Raw genomic sequence first — 22492 nt, forward strand, 5'->3', positions numbered from 1 at the left:
TATATATATATATATATATATATAGGTATATAAATTATATAATTATAGTTGCCACAAATGATCCAATCGTGTATGTTAAGGTTTAATTTTAATCTCGGTTTATATATATAATTTTTACATCTTTTTCTAATTTTAATCTAAATTCTAAGAATTAAAAAAAGAATAAATTAAAATTGAGATTAAAATTAATTTACATTAATAGAAATGGCATTAGTTTTCTACATGATTATTCCGCAGATATATTGTCGAATTATCATAACGTTTATTTAAATATTGTTAAATATTAAATATTAAATTGCAGATCATGTCTGCGATTAATATCGTCTTATGTAACGTGAAATTTCTCCGCGAGAAAGTAAAAAAAAAGTACGACGAGGATGGGATTCGAACCCACGCGTGCAGAGCACATTGGATTAGCAGTCCAACGCCTTAACCACTCGGCCACCTCGTCACGCACATGGAGGAGTTCGAAATGTTCGTAGTAAGCTGTGGCCTCTCGATTCGTTACAACGCCATTACTTTGCAACTTTCATGAATTACACAAGAGCTGAGCAATAAAAAAAAATGTACTATCCGATGTAAAACATATATCAGCATTAGTCTGCAAGTGTATGCCGTGGTGTGTGCATTTCAAAAGGCGGTTCCGAACAAACGGCAGTTATAACGCGATTGATATATGTGCGCCGTATGAAAAAAAAAAATTAATCGAAAAGGTCATTTCGATTTTTGTCGAGTTAAAATAACTCGGCGCGATTTCGCGACGCAATCTCATTGAAATCTGCACATATCGAGTAACACCGACGAATCTTTTCCAATTTGTTTGATCAAAAACGCGAAATCGAGAGATTAAAATATTTTTATTTATTAATATATAAACTTGAAGTATAAGTATAATTAGCTTATAAAATATGTTATAAAGTACGATACCTTGTTTATTTAAACTTAAATTTAATTCACTTAAATTTATAAAATACGATACGTGTATAAGTATACTAAATATTGTATCAATTGCTGAGCGATCAGCTAAGTACTTTCATCAGCTCGACTTTTCATCATGCGACACCGATCATTGTGCATGTATCAGCGTCTAAACATGACACATATCGATAAGCCTCGCAGTGCAGTTGGGCACCCGTACGTAACATGTACTTAGGTGTATATTTATAAGTAAACAATTTCACAACGACACGCATCGACGTGTATAGCAAAATGCGGTAACGTCAGTTCTCGTGTTGCAATCCCACACACGATAAATCTCTATCGTTTATTTACCATTGAATTTGTACATCTTCCGTGCGGCGATAGAGATATACAAAAAAAAATTTCAAATTCTTTTATGCGCCGTATATCTACGACACAGATATCGCGTTGGAGAGGGCCGAGCCGACTAATTCCTGCTCCGCTAGTCCGCTCGACAATGACATTCGTCTTATATGCCCCGCGGGCATCCTTATAATCCGCGTTAATTTATACTTGTTATACGAGATAAATGCATAAACGCGATAATCGCGCGGACGACTGTGTGTCCGCGGTGCCTTCCGTTCAATTTCTTTCGTATCGTGTTCCACCTTAAACGCAACGGTTTAACGACGGTGTACAGTAGTTGAAACTCGGTTGAGCAATCGCTCGCGTATCTTCGATCTTTGCCGTGTTGATAGTGGAGTTCTGGGACTCTCGTTGTCAGTGTGCCACCACGGAGTTCTAACATCTGACACGGGAACCGATCGACATGGAGACCATGATGGAACCATTTACGCCGATTTACGACGATGCCACTGTGCGATCGCTCGCCAGCGAATTCGCCAGACTTGAAGGTAGGTGCTGGAAAGAGAAGAGGAAAGAGAGGAAGGGAATATGCCGTGTGAATATATGAGGCCTATTAATTGCTCTTGCCTCTGCTCTGCACTATTTCCCTTTCGTTAAGCTTCAAATATATATGTTACCGTCAAAACCCATAATCTGTTAAAACCCGAATTTATTAGTTAAAACTAGAATGGTTGATTAGAAAGTAAAATTTAGTAAAATCAAAAACCTGTGTGGACAGTACAATATTATAGACCTCGTAAACAGGGAGGGGGGATTGGACTTCGTTTCGCTTGGAAAGTCGAAAACACATGTGAAACAGTACAATTATAGACCTCGTTTCAACTATTAAAAACTAGTTTTAATTAGTGAAATCGGGTTTTAACGATCATGAGTTTCGTTAAAACCCGATTATAACGAACGTATACTAGTTACAAAGACTTGAGCTTTGATTTATCGCTTTGCTAGCTCATAAAACCTGGTTTGATAGTTTATTTTAGATATCGATGCATTTCCATTACGGCTTCTTGAAACCTTTGCGTTTACAATATAGAAGTTATATTTACGTAATACGCAACGTGTTCAACTTCGCGACGGTGACGTGACAAGGACGCGTGATGATATCGTTATAACTAGTTATTTACGTAATAGAGCTCTATTATCTTATATGACGTTTTAAAGCAGTCGGACGTTCTTTCAGTTTCTGTTTTAGCGAGAACATCGAGGAAAATAATTGTTTATCTTGTTCTTCTAATTTTTAAATATTTTTGTTCAAGCTAAAATGATATTAAAGTACAATTTATTTGAAATTAAGTAAAGGATGTGATTTTAACATTTGTTTTCTTGTAGAGACTGTAGTTTTATTATTTATTGCAGCCGAAACGTTCGACGTTTGTAATGTTTAATTTTAGAATATGTTATATTTATATATGAATTTTATGCGCACGAAATTTTATCGCGCCATTCTCATTTATCTAATTTATTTGTGTTTTATTTCATTTGTTTTCTTTCTAATCTCTTATTTTCGCGATCATTAATTAATACAAATATTATAGGCACTTTGACATTTCTCTTAGAAAGATCGACTTTTAAGATTTTTTATTAGATTTTTATAAGATCAATTTCAAAATGAATATTAATGAAAAGAATATTCGACGACTTTTGAACATTCTGCATAAATATTTAAAAATGTAATATAAACTTGGCTAATATTTTGCAATCTTTTTATTATTAAGTTTGAAGGAAAGTGTTTCAACTCGTATCGTATTTTCAACTCAAAATTGGAGCAATTTTATTTATATTTAAAAACAACTTTAATCAGTAATGTAACGGCCGTTACTGATTAAAATTGTTTTCTATAACCTTTTGCTATTTTTCAGGCAGCTGTAATTCGTTGCGTGTATCATAGAAGTCAAACATTTTCTCAGTGATGATCTGACCTGAGTAAAGTTAGTCCCCCATGTTAAAAAATTTAAAATTTTCTTTTTACAAACGTTTGTCCATCGTTTGCTCACAAATTGGAATTTTTATTTGCTCCCTTTCTAGTTCAAAATCTTCTATATTTGCAAATCAATTTTGCAAATTGTAATTCCTACGCTATTCTACACCAAGGGACTAGAACATCATGTCAAACATTTTCTCAGTGATGATCTGACCTGAGTAAAGTTAGTCCCCCATGTTAAAAAATTTAAAATTTTCTTTTTACAAACGTTTGTCCATCGTTTGCTCACAAATTGGAATTTTTATTTGCTCCCTTTCTAGTTCAAAATCTTCTATATTTGCAAATCAATTTTGCAAATTGTAATTCCTACGCTATTCTACACCAAGGGACTAGAACATCATGTATAATCTTTGCTTCTTTTCTCCCAGAATATGATATAAATTAACAATTTAACAGTTACATATAAATAAACTATATACACATACACACTTATACATATACGCATATACAAAAAAGATATAAATCTGACCGCGCAACATCCACGTTATACACTTTGAGTTAGCTAACGTCGGCATTATTATAAATTTTGACGACTCATGACTCAGGAAATTTTTTGTAAATAAGCAAACAATTATTATAGATAAATTAAGATTAAGTATTAAAGATAAGTAAAGATAAGTATAGATCCAAGTAATGATAATTTTTCTCTCAAATTCAATTATGTATGTATATTAACTTTTAAACTAAAGAGAGGCAAACAAAAATTTGTTTTTTAACATTGGGAGCCAGTGTGAAGTTGGCTTTTTCCCCCTAAAATTAATTTGAGTATAACTTTTGAACTAGAGTGGGGCAAACAAAAATTCTAACGCAGCATTTGTGGGCAAACATTTGCAGAAAGAAAATTTAGATTTTTTACATTGGGAAGCCAGTATGAAGTTAGTTCCTCAAAATTGATTTACGTATAACTTTTGAACTGAGGGGGGGGGGGGTAAATAAAAATTTCAATGGAGCATTCGTGAGCAAACAATGGGCAAATGTTTGAAAAAAGAAAATTTTGAATTTTTCAACATTGGGGGGCTAATTTTACACAGATGAAGAATTGTTGAAAAAATAGTATATGCATTCGATTATGGCCTTTTCATACATAACATATATTTTTTTCGTTTGTCGTATTTTTTTTTGGAAATAAAATAGCAAAAATACAACTTTGTTTTTCTCTCAATTTTAAATGAACACAAATGTTTCTACGTACAATTTTCACACTAAATGACGCTGAGGTTTCAGCTCTGTCACAATAGCACAGATTTATGACATTTAGATTAAAGTTTCTTTCTAATAAAACATCAATCATCTATTTATATCTAACAAGAAAACGACATTACTTTCCTTCCAATCCAATATATTAAATATATTTATCGTAATTAAAAAATCGATACTAAATTATTGACTTATCATTGTAGGATCAATAATAAAATTTATTTGATAACAAAAAGATCTTTAATACTTTTTTCATATTTTAAATTTAATTTAATGCAAGAAAAACGAAACATACTAAAATGAATGACGTGCGTTACATAAAAAATGTTGCTCCTTCCTCAGGCGAGTGTTACGTGGATCACGCGGGCGCAACCCTGTATTCGGACACGCAGATCAGGAACGTCAGCGCCGATCTGCACAGCTCTCTTTACGCAAATCCGCACTCCCTCGGTATCGGGAGTTCATCGACACAGGACATTATCGAGCGTACGAGATACCGGTGAGAGATCACACACAGCCATATATGCAGATAAATGGGCGCGTGCAGCCCGATAACGAATTTACAGCTGATTTGAATCATCGTTCTCAGAATTCTGAGCCACTTCAACACAAATCCCGACGAGTACAGCGTCATCTTCACCTCGGGCGCCACGGCAAGTCTAAAGATAGTCGCGGAAAGCTTCCGCTTTAGAACGAGTGAAAACAACGGAACAGCGAAAATGTCCCCGCATTCGGGCAGTTTCGTTTACATGCAGGACAATCACACGTCGGTCCTCGGGATGCGAGATGTGGTCGCTGCCAGAGGCGCCGACGTCGTTTGCCTGGGCCACGATCAGGCGTTCCAGGTGCTTAGCCAGCCTTCACCGCCTCGCGATCCCGACGAGAAACGGTGCGGCAATTCCCTCTTCGTATATTCCGCGCAGTGCAATTTTTCGGGACTGAAGTATCCCCTTGGATGGATCGGCGACGCGCAGGCCGGGGCGCTTTCCGCTTTCGCCAATGAACCCTCGACCAGGTGGTACGTCCTGCTCGATGCGGCCGGCTTCGTGTCAACGAACAATTTAGATTTATCCGTTTTCAAACCGGACTTCGTGTGCCTGTCTTTCTACAAAATGTTCGGCTATCCCACTGGTATCGGCGCCCTGCTAGTTAGAAACGCGAGCGCGGACGTTCTAGAGAAAATTTATTACGGCGGCGGTACCGTGGACGTCGCTCTAAGTTCTGAAAGATTTCACAGAAAACGTCAAGTGTTGTGTCAAAAGTAAGTATAAAAGTGTACCTTTTCATACTGACGCTCGACGCTCATTTTTAGCGATCAAAACAGATCACATGATCAAAATTGATGCTTGGTATTCGTCATTTTGACCATGTCAGAGTTGCCACAAAAAATGAATTTTGCTGACTTTTCCACGATTTTCAGACAACAGTGGAAAATTTTCCATGTCAGTATCAGATATATAATTCTAAATTTTAATGTTTAAAAGATACGTATTACAAAAAAAGATAACTTATATTATTAGAAACAATATAAATTTAGAAGTTTAATAACATAATATAATCCCAAATGTAAATTCAGGCCAACAAATTATTAACATCGCTTTGACATTGGTGCTATGCATTAAACTACAGAAAAAAATTCCTTTGGTACAACTGAATTTTTCGTTGCTTTGGGACCAGACAAAAACTCAGTGGTAAAAGCAAAAAAAGATTCCTATATACATTTCTTTAATATCGCTACATATTCAGAATATTTTCGATTGCGATAACAGAGAGAAGTCTCGAACAAAATCGTAATTTTCGAAAATTTTTTCGATTTTCATACAAAATCATTTAATTCTGTTATTGTCTATTGTTTAATTCGGAAAAAGGATTTTCAAATAAAAAAAGCAATACATACAAAAACACTACAAAAATTATTGAGTTTCGTCGATAAAACAAATGATCCCTTTAAGGAAATTGTGAGCAAAGTTCAAAATTCCAGGTTCTTTTATATCTTTCTCTGACTTTTCCAGGATTTCCCTGGCCAGTTTAAATTTCCTTGACTTTTTCAGGTTTTCCAGGTTTGTGGCAATCCTGCATGTGATCTCTGTTTTGAAATTAAAAATGAGCATCGAGCGTCAGCATAAAATCGTACCTTAAGAGTCGTTTGGCTTCGAGATGAATGAATTGTCTGAAACACATCTTGATTCGCAGATTCGAAGATGGAACCGTGCCGTTTCTGTCTATTGCATCGCTACAATACGGTTTCGAAATTCTTACGAAGCTGACAATGGATCAAATATCGAAACACGTTTTGTCTCTCGCCAAGACGCTGCACCACTGCCTGCTGACGCTACATCATTGTAATGGTAAACCAGCTGTAAAACTCTATTCTGATTCCGATTACGAGGATCGCAGTTCGCAAGGGGGCATCGTTACGTTCAATCTCATCCGGTCGAACGGTGAATACGTGGGATACATGGAAGTCGTAAATATGGCGGCATTATTTAAGATACACCTTAGGACCGGCTGCTTTTGTAATCCCGGCGCGTGCCAGAGACATTTGTCTCTCTCGCCCAGGGAGATTCTTCAGAACTACGAAGCGGGATACACGTGCGGCGGTGCCGCAGATTTAATGAACGGGAAACCGACCGGGGCAGTGAGAATCTCCTTCGGATACATGTCCACGATTAAAGACGTTCAGACAGTCCTACTTATGATCACCAAGTGTTTCATCGACGAGCCGTGCATCAGAAAAGTTCCGCAATGGTGGGAAGACCGCAAGATGAAGGGAATTCATAAAAACCACAGACATTTTTACAATTCCAATATCTTAGATTATTCCATTCCGTGTATTACAAATAGCGAAAAAAATATTGTGAATAACAATTTGCGAAATAATTTCCATAACAAAAGTGAGAGCCTCGATCGTATTATGAATTCTATAAACTCTAGCAAAATAAGTACGCAAATAAGCAAATGTACGTTGCAACGGTTATTTATATATCCTATCAAATCGTGCGGAGCATATGAAATTGCAGATTCGTGGAATTTGAATTCAAAGGGTCTGGAATATGACAGGGAATGGATGATAATGACATCCTCCGGAACTTGCTTGACGCAGAAGCATCATACGAATCTATGTTTGCTTAATCCTGTTATTCTGAGAAAGCAAAAGATTATGAAACTAACGTATCCAGGTAATTAAAAAAAAAAGTTAATTTCATGAATTCAGTATTTTGCAATACAGCTTAATATAGCGTTATTTCAGCATAAATGATAATAAATCTCGTTTTAGGAATGCCAACGATTGAAATACCTTTAGAGAATGCCTATGAGAAATCAACGGAACATCCTGTATGTCAAAGCAGAGTATGCGAAAGTAGAGTGCAAGGTATTGATTGCGGATCGGAGGTTTCTGAGTGGCTGAGTTTGGCATTGGGCAAACCGAATCTTAAATTAATTCGACAAAGTCATGCGAGACAAAAGAAAGGTACCGAAGGAATATTAAAGTGTTATGTTAAGCCTTGAAGTTACAATTACTTATATTAGTGGAAAACTTATTGCTTTTCTCTTACAGGATTGGACCAGGCAGAGTTATCGTTTTCTAGTCAGGCACAGTATTTAGCAGTAAATGGAGCAAGTGTTTCATGGCTCATCGACAAGGTATCTGACGACGTGGATTTCCGAAAAGACACTGCTGTTCACCGATTCAGAGGAAACATTATTGTGGAAGGCTGCGAAGCCTTTGACGAAATGCAATGGGAAAATGTTCGCATTGGAAATAACAATTTTAAAGTATGAATTTTTTTTTTCATATTGACCAAGCTACTTTTTTGCTATTCAAAATTGCTACAATTGCATTTAACGGCAGGTAAACGGTCCTTGCACAAGGTGTCAAATGATATGCATTGATCAAACGACCGGCAAGAAGACTATCGAGCCATTGAGAACGTTAGCAGAGGAGTTCCATGGAAAGCTGAGATTTGGAATCTATTTAACTAGATTGGAAAATACGCCAGGTACACTTAAGATCGGCGATCATATTTACTACTCTTAAAGAACTTATTTTTTTAACTTCACGTTATTGTCCAAACTTTGCACATAAAATTTGTCATGAGCAAACTACAGAAGAATCTCATATGCTCTTTTAAGTACTTAGGACTACATATTATAATTAAGTATATAAATATTATATATATATATTTATAACAAATTTTTATTTCTGTAACAAATATCAATAAAAATTGAGTTTTTTAATCTATACCTGATTTATGAAAACGTTTATAATATCACACAGTCCGCCGCCTGTTGCTGGTCAATTTTTTTCACTGGTTTACCCGTAGACACATCTTTGATCATATCCGCGATTGCAATAAAATCAGGAAACGCGAGCGTCTGGAGCTTAGAGTATACCAATTCATCATTGACTTGCACTTCGAAAGAGGCTAAAAAGTAACAGGCATAAAACTTCCACTTGTACATCCATATTCATGTGTATTGTATTCGCAACTTGCCTTGCCTTCCTGCTGTGCCAGCGACCGTAGCGTTGGGGACATTCTTTTTTATTTCCTCTGCCAACTGAAGAAATTGTTTCTTGTGTCCACACGAGCCACTGCAAAATTATAGTAATTATAAATTATAATAGATCATTTAGCCGCAAGATATTCGCAAACAAGTTGCCTTTTGAAAAATACACATTTTAAGTGTGCCATATAATTTTAATATTCTATTTATTTATATTGTCTATAGAAATCACAAAGAAACAATTTCATTACGAAGCAGTACATGTTCTTGTGTTAAACAGATATAAATTTGAAAATCATACAAAACAATTTAAATCCTGCTGATTATAAAGATAAATAGCTTGAATTACTAAAAATATACACATAATAATGATCGTATCGTTTGTGTCTGGATTAATTCTAAATTATAATAATTTATTTAGTCGCAAAATTAGTTCGCAAACAAGTTGCCTTTCAAAAAATACACACTTTAAGTATGCCATATAATTTTAATATTCTATTTATTTATATTGTCTACAGAAATCGCAAAGAAACAATTTCATTATGAAGCAGTACATGTTCTTGTATTAAATAGATAATTTGAAAATCATATATCCAAAAACAATTAAAATCCTGATTATAACGATAAATAGCTTGAATTACCAAAAATATACACATGATGATGATCGTGTCGTTTGTGTCTGAATTAATTTTCATTTTTACAAGTATACAAAAATTATTATATTAAATAATTCTTATATATATTTCAACATCTTTAGAAAGTGTTTGTAAGGTTGTGCATTAAAAAAAATTGTATGTAAATGTTATATAACAGTCGACACGATCAACGACCCTATCGTGTGTTCTAAAGGTTAAGAGTTCTGCTGGATGATCGTAGATCTATATACTCACCAATATTCAACATCAATTTTCACGTCCATCTCTTCTGTCATTTTACCATATTTTAAAGCACGAATCGTTGTAGCGTATCAACGTACTTGTGTCCTCCGATTATTGATCATCCAGCCGCTGAAAGCAGCGGTCAATTAGAGCGTAGCCTAACCTAACACATGTTTACGAACAATAGTCGGTAACAAAAATAATACCGTTTGCACTTTACACGCGCCGTTCGTTTTGCTTTTACATTATGTTGACACACGTAACGTATGTACGTACGCTCGTGGCAGCTTCGGAAATAGAATCCGTCATCCGATTGACTCCGATACAGCGACTACGTACAGTAAACAATCGTTTTTCGGTTTTTCATTACAACTCACGTGGTCACGTTACGTGATAAACAAAAAAAAAAACAAAAACAAAAATCGGAGCGCGCACAGTAGATTCGAGAATTTCATTCGACAATTACCTCATTCGTTATCGAACGTCGTTGCTCTCGTGACACTCCATCCGCGTTCACCCCGTTCGCTGCGCGATCTCGAGCTTTCGGGGCAGCTGCTGCGGAGTGTGGCTGGTGGCAGCCCTGCGACCGCCGTCGGCGGCGGCACGTCGACGCCATTTCTTTCCGCGCGGCGCCGCGGACCCATCTGTCGTCTGCCGTCACGACTCGTCCCAAGGGGGTGGTGCGACTTGACACGCGTCAGATTCGCGTCGCCGCACCGCGTGGAGTGGTGAGCGTGGAGAGACGCGAGAGCGCGAGCACCACGCGAGTGGTGATCGATCCTCTCGGACGTGCTCGGACGACGATCGGCTGGTCCGCGGCGCAGTTCGGCGGCGTGCCGCGTCAACGGGGGGGGGGGCGCGGACCTTTCGAAAGTGGCACACACACAGTGTGTATGTGTGTATGTGACACACACGTAGGCAACAGGTGTTCCACGTTGATCGCCGCGCGCCTTTGACGGTCGGCGACGGAGAGGACACGCATTCGTTCCTCGAGAGGTGCGCCCGTCTTCCGATACTTACCTATACGAGATCCGTGGTACTTGGACCCTTCAGGGTCGGATATTCAGGGTTTGACAAGAGGACGGACGGCGACCGGATCTCGGCAGGCTCGTTTTCTGACGCGTGTCGCCTGACGATAACCAGAATGAATTACGACTACTTGGTGAAGTTCCTGGCGCTCGGGAACTCCGGCGTCGGCAAGACGAGCTTCCTCCACCAGTACACGGACGGCACCTTCAACTCCAGATTCATATCCACCGTGGGGATCGATTTCAAGGAGAAACGAGTGGTGAGAGAACGACTAGGGTAACTGTCCCTATTAGTGTGCTTTTATATTTAAATAAGTCATAAAAATAAACTGGTACAAATAAATAGACAAAGTGTGCTCTTTATTAAGTTAATACTTTAACTTAATAAAAAAAAACGCTTTGTCTATTTATTTGTACCAGTTTATTTTTATGACTTATTTAAATATAAAAGCACATTAAAACGTACAGGCACACTAATAGGGATAGTTACCCTATATGTTTACGTTTAGTCCGAATAGATAAACTGTTTACACCGTGACTGTCACTGTCGTGTTTAGGATGAATATAGAGTATATATAGGTCGCGGACTTGAACGTATAATGGTGTAAACATTGCCAATGAGTAACGCCAAATTTGGGTGGTAGCGTCAAATAACCATAACCGTTAAAACCCGATTAATTAAAATTAGCTTTAAATTTAGTTAAAACAAGGTCTTATAACTGTAACGTTTCACATGGGTTTTCCATGCATAGCGAGGTGAGCGAGGTTCAACTCCCTCCTCCCTCCCAACCTGTTTACGGGGCGAAACAAGTCTATGATTGTACTGTCCACATAGGTTTTCGATTTTACGTCTAATCAACCATTCTAGTTTTAACTAGTGAATTCAGGTTTTAAAAGCCGATCAAAGGTTTTAACGGATTATGGGTTTTGACGGCAACACAGTTGCATCGATCGTTCGAAGTCTGCGTGACTTTTGAGAGAAGCCTCTTGCATATTTCAAAGCAGGGGACTGCGACGACAGACTTTGAATAATTAATGATCCCACGCGAGCCAAGTGAAAAGTATTGCATGTGGATTAGTCGTGCTTGTGTATTGTGTACATTGGCAAGTGACAAATGACACAAGAGCTACAGTATTTCACGCACGGAGAAGTAAGGGTCATTTGTTATTGCAGATATACCAAACGGCGAATGGCAGAAGTCAACGAGTGCACTTGCAGCTTTGGGACACAGCCGGCCAGGAAAGGTAAATATATCAGAGAACTTTACGACTGCAGTTTCTCGACAGGAATGTAACATCAGTTGACATGCATTTGCTGCATATTCTTTGATAAATCGATATTGAATTTTAGCACAAGCGAAGTCAGATATACTTGCATATTTATGTTACATTATTCATGATAGAGATAAGATAAACGCGAGATTCTGTTGTTATATTCTGCATTGTGATATCTTGATTTCAACTATCTAGTTGAAAGCTTGCCAAATTGCATAATACAGAAAGAAATGTGATTCTAAGATCCGAAAGAGCCGAGACTTAAATATATACAACATGTGAGGCATAGGTGTATGCCTCTAATCAATATGTATGATGTTGCATCCTGCATGTGCAAACAGAGGCTTAAGACCTCCCAATCTAACATTCCACACGAGTAGCTTAACGTTATTAATATTCAGGTTCAGAAGTCTAACCACATCCTTTTACCGGGATTCCATGGGTTTCCTACTAATTTTTGACCTGACCAATGAATCGTCGTTTCTCGAAGTTAGAAACTGGCTGGAGCAGCTTCGGGTATTCGTCATTTATTTTAGCATTATTATATAATAAATGTTGCACGCTTGGAGAAATTCGCGCATGCGTTTTAATTGAACGATTTTTTGAGTAATTTAAATTATTCTATTTTTTTAAAATTATCATCAAAACGGCATGTATTATAATATTTGTATTAACAGCACAGTAACATTGTAACATTTGTGTCATACCGAAATGTAGTTATACTAATCTAGTAACTATTTGATGCATGAAGATAGAGCATGTAGTTAGAATGAAATATTGTGGATTGTACTGTAAAGTACAATTTATATTTAAATGAATACATTTATTGTTATGCTACTACATTAAAATACTTGGAAAGAAATTGTATTATTAATATTATTAATACTATTTAAAGAATTATAGCATAAGTCAACATAAGGTGATATAAATTTTGTATTTATTCATGTGACACATCTGTTGAAGAAGTATAGAAATATGAAAACGCAACAATATAAAATTATATAGATTTTTGCATTAATAATAATAAAAAAAATTGTTATCAGGAAGAATCAAATTATGCAATAATATATATCTAAGAACTTTTTAAGAACTTGTTACTTTTTTGCGCATAACATTTTGCATGAATATTCTTTTAATTCTTTACTTAATGTAACATTAGATAGAAATTAAAGGCACGGAAATTCTTCCGTGATGCTTTAATTAAGTATTGATCGATACTATTACTTGCTGATTATAATAGTACACGCATATATTTAGAATGTATATTTAGAATATATATTTAAAATATGTACAGTACGTATATTTTTTCTTCTACACTTTACAACTCAAGCTAACGTTTGATTTAAAAATTAAAACAAACATTTAGTAAAAGTTTTATTAGTGAATACCTACAAGAAATTTAACTCTTGAACTATAAGAAATTTATTTTTAATTTAAAGCGTATCGAAATTCTACGATTACAAAATTTAATAATAGATGTCTTGTTTTGTATAAAATTTTCTTGTTATATAATTTTATTGTTAATACAATTTTTTCGGGCAATTTTTGTGTTTATTGAATTAACGTATCGTATTTTTATGTACATATACGTTGTAGACCCACGCATATTGTGATGACCCAGACATAATTCTCTGCGGCAACAAATGCGATCTTGAGGACAAGCGCGTCATCAGCGAACATAAAGCACGGGATCTCGCTGAAAGACACGGGTAAGTCAGAAATAGTAAAACGTATGTAACGTCATTTAAAAAAGAAATATTTGTTTCGGAGTTTCTCTATCGCGTTATATTTCTTTTTTTTAGCTTGGTTTATCTGGAGACGAGTGCCGCAACCGGACAAAATGTTGAGCGCGCCGTGGAAATTTTACTGGACCGCGTAATGCGTAGAATGGAGGCTACGGTGGACAAGTCGCCGTTACCGCATCAAAAAGTTTTAAAATGCCACGAGCGCGACACTCCGCCACCCAGGAGTTCCTGCTATTGCTGACAGTGCCGGTACATGTAGTTTGTCAAACTACATTCTATATGCCGAAATCAAAGGGAAGAGAGCATATTACGAAACTGACGCCTTCAGTTTCTGAAGCAGATGTCAAATCTCGTCATAAATTCTTTCGATTAGCATGTTCGTTGCAAGATCAGAACATCGGAAGATAATTCCGTTAATTTTATGTTTGTCATCTGTCTTCATAATAGAAAGTTTGAATGAAATAAGATGTAAAGAGAGAGAGAAAAAGGTCAAGACGAGCAACAAAAATGTTAAACAATTAAATATAACATAAACTTTATTTTAAAAATTTAATGAAACAATTTCGACTCTCCGAGTTTTCTTTAGTAATAAATAAAAAAAATAAAGATTTATCATAAGAAATGACAAATCTTTTAGAATTATGTTAATAGTTAAAAAAGTTGAACAACAGCAATTTACAAAATTCATAAATATGTTTGAAAGGGAAAGAAATAATCGAAGAAAAATGATAAAGTGCTTAATTTAATTGTTTAACTGACAATAATCACACATTTCAGTATTATATACGAATCTCATTATGAGTAATATTTATAAGGAATACTTATAAAATATTCTGAATTACTTTGTCATTTACTACAGAGTGTTTACTATCTGAAAAAATTTAGAAAATTGGAATTTTTAGAGAATTTATCCTTAAAAATCGGATTTTTATGGAATTTTATTAGTACTCAGGGAAAATTTTGAAATTTTACTTTTAAATTTAAATTCTGAAAAAAATTGTTTCTTTGATCATTTAATTCTGAATGCAAAATGTCGATCGGTTAGTAAGTATGATATGCAGTTCCGCGTACATTTATGTATATTCTCATGTGACTCACAAAATTTTATTTAAAAAAATCAAGATGACAATAGAAGATAATACATAGCAGAAGAGATTATAGAGCTCGCTGATACTATACTATTGTGAGTCTTCTCCAAATAGCATATGTTGGTTTTATATACAGTTTTTAATCGATTATAAAATATTAGATACGTTTAGAAGACATAAAACGTATTTAACGTAATGTAGTATAAACTAACATGTTACTGAGTCTCTACTATCTTATAGAGTTCGCAATTCTAATTGTAGAAAAGGCTAGATATAATCTCGTGGAATTTTTATCTTCTATTAATTTACGACATATAATTTTTTACTCTAATATTTCAAAGTTGCCTTAAAAAATTTTCTAATCTTACCTGAAATTTAGAATAAAAATACTTGAAATAATTAAGCACCAAAACGGCTCAGACAATGAAAATTTAAATGAGAAGCAATAAAGGAAAATGAGAAAGCACGATATTGGTGCAAATCGCAAATATGTTACTAATAAATCCTTAGATACAATTATAATAAATTGAAAAAAATATATAAAGAAATTGGGGCTTTCAAGAATAAATCAGCAATAATGAAGTAACGCCAATGCAATTCGATGTTGGTAATAATTATTATTGTTACTATATCCAACCATATACAAATTGCGCGCTGTATTTTCGTCGGTCTTGAAACAGTCTTTACATGAAGCCAATCGCCGCCCCGTGACGTTACTTCATTTTATTGCTGATTTATAATAAATCACCTATATGTTTCGGTTTAAATTAAACCATTTTTAGTGGATTAAAACTTTTTACAAGTATAAATTATAAATTCGTGCGAATAATGAATATTTACTCATCAGGAATAAGTGGAACGTTTGCTGCTAATAACCGTCTCTGTATTTCTGCAGAATATGTATTAGTTGTCTATGAAGATTGTTAGCTTGATTCCTTATATGATTTTCTAGTGCACCAGCATTTAGTACCATAGTCTGCTTAGAATTAATCTGTAACGGACACCCTATATATGTTACATACAAGGTTGGGAAAGTTACTTTGTAAAAATAACTAGTTACAGTTACAGTTTTTGTTTCTCAAAAAGTAACTAGTTACCGTTACAAGTTACCGACTCCAAAAAGTAACATGTTACAGTTACAGTTACTCAAAAAGTAACGAATCGTTACTTTTCAGTTACTTTTAATAAAGCAACATTAGCATTATAAAAAAATAGACGTGACATTATAAAAAAGAGAGTGGTTTACATTTATATATTATATAATTTTATTTAAAAAAGAAAAGTAATGCGCGTATTTAAATATGAGCATTTAAATATTTCATATAATTACAATCAACATTACGATTAGGTGAAATGATTGAGCGAAAGAGTTGCATAATTTTGATCCATGAAAGTGACGATTTGACATATATAAAGTAACTGTAAAAGTAACTATTAAATTAGTTACTAAAAAAAGTTACTTAAAAAATCTAACTAAGTTAAGTTACAGTTACACATGGAAAGAAAGTAACGAAGTTAAATTACAGTTATTGAAAAAAAGTAACTGTAACTGTAACTTCGTTACAAGTAACGAGTTACTTCCCAACCTTGGTTACATATCACTCTTGTATTTTTTTCTCTTATTATATGGTTTTGTATGGTTTTTTTCACTAATAATTGTGATATAATTGTTTAACTATGGTCTTGCGACATTTTCGTTATAACGAACCGTTCTCTACAATCCGATCATCATCATTAATACTAACTATATCTCACTTGAAGAAGCATTTGCTTCTTCAAAACTAATGTGATTTTCTAGCACACCAGCATTTAGTATCATAGAATTAATCTATAATGCATAGAATTAATCTATAATGGACACCCTATAATATCACTCTTGCATGTCACTTTTGTATGGTTTTTTCTCTTATTGTATGGTTTTTTCTCTATTAATTGTAATATAATTGCTTAACCACGATCTGTCTTGCGACATTTTTGTTATAACAAACCATTCTTTACAAAAGATCATCATCACTAATACTGACTGTATTACTTGAAGAATCATTTGTTTTCTTTAAAACTGATGTCAAAGAAACATGTACAGAAATTTCCAGAAGGAATAAATATTGACATGTCTTTATATGTATATCAGTGCGTCAAAAGTTAAAAAATAATAAAATAAAAAATAACAAAGCGGTTACTCGCCATATATGATTTAAATCTTACACAAATTTTTTCCTTTTTTCCATTAAACTTTTAAGGTTACTGCAACCAGGGAGAAAAAACATATTCCGGTCGGTATTTTAAAATTAAAGAGTAGAGGAAACAGTCTGTATGGTCATGGAAATAAATGGAAAGTACCGAAGGAGTCACAATTACATCCTATCAGATACTTGCCAAATGGGCATCTACTTGAGTACAAAAAAAGTACAAAAAAACGAAAAAACAAAAAAGGATATCAGCGACAAATAAGGGAAGAATTTGTCTGCTACCAGTGACAGTATGAGTTTTTTTAACTTTTGACGTACAGCTTTTAAAATATGACCATATATATTTATAACTTATACTTGTAAGAAGTTTTAATCCACTGCAGATGGTTTAATATAAATCAAAATGTCTAGGCGATTTATTACAATTGTATCTAAGGATTTATTATGTAATATATTTGCGATTTACATCAATATCGTGCCTGGCTCCTTTCCTTTTACTTTGAATTTCCGGAAAATTTGGAAATTCTCAGGAAATTTTTTTACGTGATTTGAGTAAACAGTTTAAACACCCTGTACTAAGATTGCCATTTTTGTAATGTTGAAATAGTCTAATATTTTAAAATTGCATTTAAAATTATTGTACTCTAAAATTTCAAAATTAAAATTGTCTCTAATCTTATCTGAAATTTAGAATAAAAATACTTGATTTAATAAAAATATGTAGAATTGTGGGCCAATTGAAACGAACATAAAAATAGAAGAGTTAAATGATTGAATCGTATATTAAAATAAGTATATAATATATAATTTCACAAGTACATAAAATACATTGAGTGCTTCGAATGTTTCGAGCTACACGAAGCTCTTCTTTAGCAAAATTTTCACTAACGCACAGAATAGAAATCAACGAAATTATGTAATAATCAACAACCATATACTTAAATTTAGTTAACTTTTTTCGGAGGCAAGAGATACAAGTAATACTTTCCTCCAAAAGTACAATTTTTCCATAATTATATTTTTGTGTTTTGTACTTTTTTGTGCTCGAGTACACAAGCCCATTTGACAATTTCTTTTTTTCAAGATTTAGTAAGATCATTTTAAACAAATCAATCACAATTCATCAAATATGAGTCTTCATAGATTAATAGATACTATTCTTCTAGTTTTCTATCTATTCTTTTAGTTTTTCAATTCTCAGTTCAGGCAAACCGCATAATCGTCGGTCTTCAAAACGCAGCTCCAAATCGAATAGTTTATAATATCACCAATTGCCAAAACAATTTAATAATACTTGCATTTCCGGAAAATTCGAGACTTTCTTTTTTTTTCTTGATTTAAACACTCTGTATTAAGACTACCATTTTTATTTATTGTATACTGTGTCAATTGTGTGAAAATTTTTGTGAACTCTTTAATTATGTCTGGTTAAATTGTCTTGATCGCAATATATTTTACAGATCTGCCTAATGTTGGCTCAAATTTCAAGTTTAATATTTTAGAAATCATGTTTTGACTTTGAGATTCTCACACATTTTAATAATAACAATGCAACGAACATGTTAAGAAACTTATCGATAAATATATTTCTATAAAATGGCTATCCCGTGTGTTTTACGGGAAATATATTGACATTCAAGGTCTCTTGTTATTCTGCACATATTAAATGTCTTCCAATCGCTTAATTATTAAGTGAAAAACATCATTTCGATGGATCTGCCAATGAACTCTCGATTATACTTATACATTGAATCTTGTCTTCTACGGACAACTCTCCATCGTTTCTTTTGAACTACCTTATAAAATATTCTATCTTACAAATTATATCTGATGAAATTTTTTTTATATCGCTATCGTCTTCCAATGTTGTTTATTCTCGAGTGATGACGTTCAAAGAATTTAAACATCACTTAAAAGTGTCTTTTATCCTACGATAAACTGCTAATCTTTTCTATCACTATTATACGCACAAGGTGTTCAATAAGTCAATCTTTTCTTACTTGCGAGAAGTGTGATATGCGATTTATCGTCGCAACAGAAATTTTGGAAGTTAAAGCGAATCACTTTTGACTGTATGTAACATATTTTTGATGATGTTATTATATAATCAATCAGAATATATTGATATATATATATATATATATTTAATTATAAGCGTTTAATATATATAATATTGAACATAAGAGATATATAACGCGCGTATTACCAGCAGACTAATCTCTTGTGATATTTATATGAATAAAACTATAAGTCATTGTGTTGTGATTAATCGTTAATGCCTCAGTATTGTGAAATAAATGCTACTATTACTGTTAAAAGAGAATTATAAGAGAATATTATAATAATTGTGTTTATAAGAAACTCTATATATATTATATATGCATATATACTAATTATAATGAGATAAAATTACAAAATTACACCAAGAATATATAATTCTTTTTGACAATTAATTAAAAATGAAAAATGAACTTTAACGTATTCTAAGTATCGACAATGCAAACAGATAATAAAAAATTTCTTTTGGGAAATTTTATTTTTCAAAAAATACTGAAATCAAATTCTTATGAAACTTGCAAGCATTCAATGTTTGTAGAAAATGCTATCATCAAAAATTTTGCATTTTCATTATGTCGTTAATTGTGACTTAGCCCTCTGAATTGCTTTACTTCACGAGATGAGCTGCTGAGAGCGTAAATAAGCAGGTAAGCTTATAGAATTATGCGTGCTATGGAGAGAGTATAATCAATCTTAACCGTGCAGTTTATACGAAGTTTCCACTCATCTCGCTATCTTGGGATATATTAATACTAAATTGAGCACAGGCTAATTAAAAATTACGAACGTTATGCAAACAAAAGTGCTTTTGTTTCATTAATGAAGGATTGTATTCTATTGTTAGATTTTTGCATCTAATTTATTGTTAGATTTTTGTATATATTAATTCTTATCATTTGAGTAAGTGAATTGAAATGCAATTAAATTGTTGGCATGAGTAACGATGTAAAATTGTCTTGTTTTGGAAAAGAAAATTTGTATAATTTTAATTAAAAAAAATATTTTTAAATTACTGATGATATGACATAGTATATGTGAAATGTATAATTATGGTGAAATTGTATGCACTAGTTTATACGGCGTTTGCGAGATAATCGAGATATTATTAATGTTACTAAAAGTTTAAAATCATGCGAGCTCGTTGAAGTACGTTATTCGTGATGTGAAGATCGGAATGAGTGCAAAGTGTCTAAACAATGTGGGGGAGGCTCTCTGGAAAATATCTCTAGTAGCGGGCGATGAAACTCCAACCTTTCATCAATGAGACGAGAAGTTATATAGTACATTGGAAGAGATTATAAGTTTGCCGAAAACTTGTTTCATTGCTTATTAGTCTACTACTTGCACGTATGAGTTGTTGTTTATGAAAGTTAGAAGCTTCCGCCATATTTTCGTTACACGAAAATTGATTATAACTTTTTCACTTCAATCAGAATCAATTTGAGTCGTGCTAGAATTCTTCAGAGATGGTACCTAAAACTCCCCCTAAGAAAATATCAGATATTTGAAAACGTATTTCAATTCACGAGAAATTAAAAATTTTTCTCAAAAATGCATTTATATTTATAATTATTAATATTATTATTAATAGGTTTTAATTACATTTAATTACTGATTTACTGATGCAATTATTTAAGTGATTGTTTAAATAGATGTTTATAAGATATAGAAGAAACATGTATTAGTTCTTAAAATTTTATTTGATATTGTTGAACAGAGAATTAATAACAAAGAGATAATATAAACAAATAGAAAAAGAGTAGTTGTGGATAATTATATCAGGGATTGTAACAATCATTAGATAATAAATTCTTGAAAAAAAAAAAAGAATACAAGAGTGATATAATAAATAAATAATAATATATTCAATATTATTGAATGTTAAATGTATTTTTAAATCACAGTAGTCAAGTATATATTGGACTAGTTGCGAGTTGCAAATGTTGTAAAATTATATATTTCATTCGTTAAAAACGTTACTTTAAACGATATACAGTTTAAGATAAGTGCGTCGTAAATGCCAACACGTATTCATTAATGTATGAAAAGTTTCCACGTAATTGTTGAATGAAAAGAAATGTTAGAGTATCATGTGTACACGAGGATTGGTTGAATAAAAACGATTTTGAAACTTGCTTTGTTACATATGTTTTCTCGATGTTGTCGACTCGTACATACATCTTCTTCGTAATTATAACGTCAATGCGCACGGTCATTACTATATTCCATCACTGTGTGTATCGCAAATTTTCAAGATACACCGAACTACCAGCGCGAGTGAAATTATTAGAATGCTAACTTAGGAAACTCGCGCATACAATTTATATAGCTAGAAGAGAGCGCAGGCGGAAGTTGGAGCGCCACAATACCGTATTATGTACTTAAGAAACCATCCCGGAGTTCCTAAATTGAGTTGTTCATGAGATAAGTTTAATCTGTATAATTAGGCGCATAGCTTTACACGTGTTATAATTAGTTGCATTAATTGACTGATTCTTCAACTTCTCACTTTACTTTACAACGATATTATTACACGAGGCATTTAAAGTTAAAGGAGAGAAAATTTACGGAAAGAAGTTTGCATATCGAGATGTTCGAAATTGCGCGTTAACGAAATTGCATCTGGCTGTATTACATTCAAAAATTTCAACTTGCTTGAAAGTTTTACGCTGTAAAACTTGGGACAGCAGCGTTTCGGTACGGATATACAAAAAGTTTTCGTATTAATATATATCAGTTGCAAAAAGAAAATTATGTAGCATGTGCAAAATTATTTTAATAAGTAAGTTTAATTACCCGAAGTGGCATACTGCTGGATTAATGTTAAATAATAAAAGTAATAAGAAGTGGAAATTGCAAAGATAATTTTTCAAGTAATTTTTGGTAACGCGAAAATAACCAATTGCAAAAACAAACTTGCTCGAAGAAAATTAAGAAATTTCTTAAATTTGCGCTTAATCGGCGCAATAAAATGAATCTGCAAATTTAAGCAGTGCATCTATTGAACGCCCCGAATAGTTGATTATTATGTAAAATTGTTCAATTCAATTGTTGCTTTGTGTTTTGCTATAGTAAAATAAACTAACGCAAAGGGTTAAGGAGGGAATTTCTGGCCCCGCGCATAATCGATCGTCATCAATAGATAGTGGGCAAAATGTCCACTCAGATAAAAGAAAATTTTGTACCAATTAGTTTTATTTCAAAAGACCCAAATAATTTCGAGA

General features: G+C 33.5%; 3 protein-coding genes and 1 non-coding gene across 6 annotated transcripts; 2 read left to right on the plus strand and 2 right to left on the minus strand.

Moving 5' to 3' along the window:
• Positions 1-369: 369 nt before the first annotated feature.
• Trnas-gcu lies at positions 370-451 on the minus strand. The gene has a single exon. It is a non-coding gene; the product is annotated as a tRNA-Ser (tRNA).
• A 485-nt stretch (positions 452-936) lies between these two features.
• Positions 937-8756, plus strand: LOC105458852 (molybdenum cofactor sulfurase 3). The gene is made up of 7 exons (XM_011704423.1): positions 937-1814; positions 4844-5000; positions 5091-5762; positions 6695-7680; positions 7779-7973; positions 8061-8278; positions 8355-8756. Exons 1-7 carry the CDS (start codon positions 1730-1732, stop codon positions 8538-8540), a joined length of 2499 nt encoding a protein of 832 aa, XP_011702725.1. The 5' UTR covers positions 937-1729; the 3' UTR covers positions 8541-8756.
• LOC105458851 (migration and invasion enhancer 1) lies at positions 6757-10500 on the minus strand. 3 transcript variants are annotated; one of them, XM_011704422.1, is made up of 5 exons: positions 10352-10500; positions 9898-10014; positions 8998-9095; positions 8748-8928; positions 6757-6833 (listed from the first exon to the last, which is right to left on the minus strand). In XM_011704422.1, the coding sequence occupies exons 2-4, from the start codon at positions 9936-9938 to the stop codon at positions 8765-8767; spliced, it is 303 nt and encodes a 100-aa protein (XP_011702724.1). In that variant the 5' UTR covers positions 9939-10014; positions 10352-10500; the 3' UTR covers positions 6757-6833; positions 8748-8764. The 3 variants fall into 3 exon arrangements, with proteins under 3 accessions (XP_011702724.1, XP_011702723.1, XP_011702722.1); XM_011704421.1 differs by lacking the exon at positions 6757-6833 and adding an exon at positions 10092-10216 and having other exon boundaries at positions 8682-8928; positions 10352-10495; XM_011704420.1 differs by lacking the exon at positions 6757-6833 and having other exon boundaries at positions 8682-8928; positions 10352-10495.
• A 268-nt stretch (positions 10501-10768) lies between these two features.
• Positions 10769-15557, plus strand: LOC105458853 (ras-related protein Rab-27A). The gene is made up of 5 exons (XM_011704424.1): positions 10769-11173; positions 12088-12158; positions 12590-12704; positions 13785-13897; positions 13991-15557. The coding sequence occupies exons 1-5, from the start codon at positions 11030-11032 to the stop codon at positions 14172-14174; spliced, it is 627 nt and encodes a 208-aa protein (XP_011702726.1). The 5' UTR covers positions 10769-11029; the 3' UTR covers positions 14175-15557.
• Positions 15558-22492: the final 6935 nt, after the last annotated feature.

The sequence above is a fragment of the Wasmannia auropunctata genome, unplaced genomic scaffold (genome assembly GCF_000956235.1).
Source record: "Wasmannia auropunctata unplaced genomic scaffold, wasmannia.A_1.0 LD334278.1, whole genome shotgun sequence".
Taxonomy (NCBI): Eukaryota; Metazoa; Arthropoda; class Insecta; order Hymenoptera; family Formicidae; genus Wasmannia; species Wasmannia auropunctata.